Raw genomic sequence first — 6,000 nt, forward strand, 5'->3', positions numbered from 1 at the left:
CTCAATTGTGGTCATAAGTTGAGGAAGAATTGAATTCAAGACAAATCCACTTTTAACAGCAACTTTTAAGAATATGTGTGAAGTTCAGGTCATTCCCATGAAACTTATTTCTTAGATTTTATGTGTGACATTTGTTCATTATCTTATAAACCTATCTGTATATTTCAACATTTTAAACCAATATATACTGTCTTTAATGCTGTTTCTCTGAATTTTCTATAAAACTCTACAAGTAAAAATGTAATTTTGGAATTTGACTTTTTTAATCCACCTTTGTTTTCTTTAATTGCATTGCTGGTCATTTGTAATTACCCTTTTGATTACAGTTTTAAAACAATGTTGTTGTTTTATATAACTGTCTCAATCAATTTGGGAGAAATATTTCATTTAATAAATAAGAAAAATAAGATGGAGAAAATCTTGCATTACTTACCATGCCTTCTTTCAAAACTGTAGGATTCAAACCTTTGTTGACATCTTTTGGATTAATGGTTAAGTTTATCTTCTGATGTCCCATAGCATTCTTCTCTAAACCTATCACAGCACATCTCACCAACATTCCTGGAGGGAACAAGTCTGAGAGAGAATTCAGTTCCTGCAAAAAGAAAAAGAAATCAAGGAGTAGAAAAAATAAGGAAATAAATATGACAAGGTGTTTTCTAGTTTTCACAACAAAGAACGTAACACTTTTCCCCCAGAGTATATTCAGTAAATTGAATGTATTTTGACATTGCTAGCAAATGGTGTTTCAGACCAGATTCACAGCAAATGGTGTTAAGATTGGACTCACAGCAAATTGCGTTACAGGCTGGACTCACAGCAAAATATGTCACAAGTTCAAGAATAATACATATATGTTACTGTATTTTTCACAGTGTAACACGCACTCCTTCCGCCAAAATGTGGGCGTAAATGTCTGTGCATCTTATAGAGCCAATATTGCAATGGGAGAGGGAGGGGTGGTGCTACCTAGAATAGCTGATCGACAGTATTCTGGGAGGCTGATCCAACCACCAATCAGCAGCAAAGGCTAAGGCATTTCCTGGAAACAGCAGCAGCTCAGCTCAATTGACCAGTGGTGGGCACAACATAGCAGAGTCCTGATAAGCCATGTGATAGGGCTGTGATAATATGTTGAAGCTGACCAGGCTGTATGCTGTAAGGACAAATACTGGATGGATGCTGGGAGGCAGAGGCAGATTTTTTTTCTTGTTTTCCTCCTCTAAAGCTAATGTGTTTCTTATGGTCTGGTGTGTCTTATAGTGCGAAAAATACAGTAATTCCAATGGCTACCTTCAATTATTTTGGCAAATAGCCATATCTATGTATTCAAAACTGGACTTGGCAGATTCAAATGTGATTTGATTATCTATGTCCTTAGTACTTTAGGCAAATCTAACTAACTAATGTTCATTCAATCTTATGCCATCTAGGAATTATTTTATCATGGTGACACATTGTCAAATAGAATAAATTGTGATAATCAATTATTTTGGCAAACAAAACACCATATCTATGTATTCAAAACCTGGACTTGACGGATTCAAATGTGGTTTCATTAAGAGCAAAGCAAACCACAAGGCAACTATGAAAGCCTGCTTTGTTGATCTTCATGGATTTCATCTATCAATTCCACATCATCTCTTACCTCCACAGGCTCATCAGTGGCCATCTGCTTATTTAGCAGTTCACTATAGGCATCAGATAGGCATGTCATTTTCACAAACCAATAAGACAGTTTGGTAAGCTGAATCACCAGATCAAACTGATTACTCTTTTTCACACATCCTAACAGCAGTGTTCCATCTGTAATAGACTGTTGAAGACAAGCAAACACTAATAAGCAACAACCAGAGATTACTTTTACATTCGTTTTGCACAGTAAGCTTCTATTAGTATGGATAATATATGAAATTAAGGAGATGCAACAAAGCACCCAGAAAATATCCAGTTAGGTGGAAAGGAAACCAAATCACCATTTCAAGATCAAAGATATGTAACTTGTTTTATATTGAGAACTTATACTGAGCTTCAGAGTATACATAATCAAACTTTGACTGGATTCAAAACATCTGCTTTCTACCAACATGTGGATTATTTGTGTCCTTAGTACCTTGTGCAAATCTAACTAACTAATGTTCATTCAACCTTATGCCATGTAAACAGGGCTTAGGAATTATTTTATCATGGTGACACATTGTCTAATAGAATAAATTGTGATAGCCAGGTAGAATTGTACATCATAGCACAAAAAATAAATTACAGTACAAATTACCAACTAACCTCTGCTGACAAAAGTTCAAAATCTTTAGCACCGATTTTTGAAAAAACTTTCTTCTCAGGCTTAAGTTTTTTTAGCTCCTTTGATCTTCGTATTTTTTCTTTCTTTTCCGAGTCACTTCTTCATGTTGAGTCTAAAATAGATTACATAAAAAATACAAAAGTTTCCTTTGTATAGAGATTAGTATTTGGGAGAGGAAAGCGACACAAGATCACAAGAAATGATAGCATGGCTCTATATTGTACTAGTCGATTTAGAATACTGTATCCAGTTCTACTCACCAAGATTTATAAAAAATGATGCTGAGGCCTAAGAATGAGTGCAGAATGTACAAAAATTATATGGGGTATGATGAATGTTAAGGGAATGAGGTGTGTTTTAACCTAAGAAGCGGCTTAGGGGAGACATGATAGCAATCTTGCAATACTTGAAGAACTGTTCCTGGGGGAGGGAAGGACATTGATTTAATCTTCATAGTACCTGAGGGTAGGACAAGAAGCAATGGGTGGAAGCTCATTAGAGGAGGATTCAACCTTGAAATAGAGAAATTTGCTGAAAAGTGGCAATAATTAATCAATGGAAATGCTTGCTTGATGGAGTTGCAGGTACTCATCATTGGAGGTTTTCAAGAAAAAGAATGGGCAACCATTTGTCTGGGATGATATAAGGGGACAGGAGATTGAAGTAGACCTCCAAGATCCTTCAGCCCTATGATTCTAAGAAAGTCAAGAAATAAGGCAATTGATACTAGTCACAAAACTACTGTAATTGGAGGAATCAACAGTCTGAGACAATGGAAGGTAAATGTTCCTAATTTGCATACCTTGAATAAATTATCATCTTCTACTGTTGGTTGTCTGGCTGTTTTTTCTTCCTGTCCTTTCTTCTTCTGTATACCACCTCTTGGAAAATTCTCCTCCATAGAGGACATGATTGTCTTTCTACATGAAAGGAAACTAAACTATTAGAGTTTATAAATCACCCGGATAAAGTCATACAACAAGTGTTATTTCATTTTAGGAATGAGATGACAGACATTAAATCATTAAGTCAAACAAATATGACTCATTTTATTAGAACATTAGTTCTTTACCCATTCCAACAGTGTTAAAAATTGGAATCATCCAAATATATATATGATCCCCATGTCATCTTCTAGGTTAGTAAGTAGATAATGATCAAAAGTTCAAAACAATCGAAAGACATGAAATAGGGGAAGGCCAAGGCATTCTTGGACACTGATAGTCAAGATTCATTCTTTATCAATAACAAAGTCCTAGGCAAAAGAGATCAGAGACATTTTAATTGACTACATCATACAAATATTCTGAAATTGAACTGTTTTAGCAACTGTTTTTCCCAGTGATCTGCAGTTTCATAACAGCTAGTTATCAAGATTAACATATTATTTTTCTATGACTTATTAACAAAAGCTTTTCAATTTGGAATGGAAATAGCCTCAACTCATTTATAATCAATTATTGAATTTATATTGTAAAAGTAGTTAAAATGAGCTTTTCTTAAAAAATCAGGTTCTGGAAATTTTGACCAAGTTAATCTAGATCCTGAAAAGTAAGTTATGTCTGTATTTTGTGCCCGCTTTAAAGAAACTATTTAACCTCAGTTTGCTTCTCATACATTTATATCTTAATATCACTATTAGCATAAAATTGCAATAAAAATTAATGTTCTAAAATTAACATTTACTTTGGTTTCTTACTAGCAAATCTCACTAAGCATTATCTTCATGATTCTAAAAAATGTTAAAAATAGTAAAAAACTGGGATGTTGTTTTCGGCATATTACAAGAAGCATTGACCAAACACAATGTCTGAAGCACCTGGCATCTAAAACAAGCATTCTGCAAAATGTTTTTATGCTTTCGTCTAAAAGTGTATTACTGATTCATTGTTTGGAATGGTCTTTGAGATACACATTAAGTCTTATTCATGTATTACCTGCCAGCTATTAGTTAATGCTATCTATTAGCTACATATATTATCCATTACTATTATCATTGCAAAAGCAGAACACCAAATAAAAGTCTGGCACAGAATAAATTGTTAGGGCAGAATATAATTCAACCTTATATAATCACTTTTCTGAACAGGTAGCAGGATTTTAAGAGGCTCAATTTTTTTTGTAAGGTACACACTTTGGACTCATACTCATCTCTTTATTAATGTTATTAATTTCTTCAATTTCCATGCTTCGCTAAGTCTACAAGACTTCAATGGCTGCATAATAAGCTGAAACCAATACACAATTGGTTTTCCAAGAAAAATACCATATAAATTTGATTTTGTACCCATTTCAAAATTGAAAAGGACTGGAATTTTAAAAGATCTGCAAGCATTTGAAAGCAGTACTGCAGCCATAGTGAGGTGAAGATAGTTTCTTTTGTAGGCATATTTTTTTTGATGCTGTTTACCAAAATAAAAAGGTGAAATTGGAAGATAAACAGGAGCCCCAATGAATGGCTGCAATAAACAGTGAGATACAGATAGTCCTCAACTTAGCCCCAAATTTATTTTGCTAAGGAAGATATTTGTTAAATGAGCTTTGCCCCATTGTAGGACCTTTCTGGCCACAGTTGTTAAGTGAATCATATGGTTGTCAGGTGAATCTGGCTTTCCCATTGACTTGCTTGTCAGAAGGTCTCAAAGATGATCATGCAACTCTAGGACACCACGACAGTCATAAATGAGTCAGTTGCCAAGCGTCTGAATTGTTGATCACATGACTATGGGTATGCTGCAACGGACCTAAGTGTGAAAACACTTAGGACTGGCCTAAGTCATTTTTTTCCCAGTGCTGTTGTAATTGTGAACTGTTGTAAGTCAAGGACTATTTGTACCAATAAAGTTATTTTCACAATAAGCAGAACTAAACTGGAAAATTGCTACCAACCTGCCTTCCATGAGGACCTGTATACTGCACGAGTCAAAAACAGGGCTGTGAAAATATTTATTGACCCCTCACATCCTGGACATCAACTGTTTCAACTCCTACCCTCAAACCTTCGCCACAGAGCACTGTACACCAAGACAACTAGGCACAAGAACAGTTTTTTTCCTGAACGCCATCACTGTGCTAAACAAATAATTCCCTCACACTGTCAAACTATTTACTAAGTCTGCATTACTATTACTACTAATTTTTACTCATCCCTATCACCCATCTCCTCCCACTTATCACTGTATGACTGTAACTTGTTTCTTGTATTCTTACGATTTCTATTAATATTGTTTCCTGATTGCTTATTTGACCCCTATGACAATCATTAAGTGTTGTACCTCATGATTATTGACAAATGCATATTTTGTTTTACGTACACTGAGAGCATTTGCACCAGTGACAAATTCCTTGTGTATCCAATCACACTTGGCCAATAAAGAATTCTATTCTATTAACTTTAAATTACTGGAGAATTTTTCTTTCTTCATAAAATTTTATAAAATTATAGTATTCCAATAATGCATATAAGGAACTTTGCGGATACAAAAATAAAATAAAAATGCCGGGAATCGATTATTTCAGTGGAGACTATAAATCCACTCTGCAATGCTTGAGATCCACCCAAGTTCAACACGTGGAACTCACGCTGCTTTCTTCCTCCATTCACAGTACGGTAAGTCTTTTCTTCTTTTACGTCCTGCTCCATCCCTTCTCCCCGCCACCCGCCTTTTTCCAAAGAACCCCTCTGACGTTCCACGTAC

The 6,000-nt window shown here is 35.0% G+C and overlaps 1 protein-coding gene across 1 annotated transcript in view; it reads right to left on the minus strand.

Annotated features, from left to right (window-relative positions):
• LOC139155745 (protein RRP5 homolog) overlaps window positions 1–5,903 on the minus strand; it is a 40,610-nt gene extending 34,707 nt beyond the window's left edge. The window contains 6 exon segments of the mRNA XM_070731019.1: window positions 434–595; window positions 1,649–1,816; window positions 2,284–2,366; window positions 2,369–2,414; window positions 3,105–3,222; window positions 5,885–5,903. Of these exon segments, the coding sequence (XP_070587120.1) occupies window positions 434–595; window positions 1,649–1,816; window positions 2,284–2,366; window positions 2,369–2,414; window positions 3,105–3,212 (567 nt within the window). The 5' untranslated portion in view covers window positions 3,213–3,222; window positions 5,885–5,903.
• Between the last annotated feature and the right edge of the window lie 97 nt (window positions 5,904–6,000).

Source organism: Erythrolamprus reginae, unplaced genomic scaffold, assembly GCF_031021105.1.
Source record: "Erythrolamprus reginae isolate rEryReg1 unplaced genomic scaffold, rEryReg1.hap1 H_50, whole genome shotgun sequence".
In the NCBI taxonomy this organism is placed as follows: Eukaryota; Metazoa; Chordata; class Lepidosauria; order Squamata; family Dipsadidae; genus Erythrolamprus; species Erythrolamprus reginae.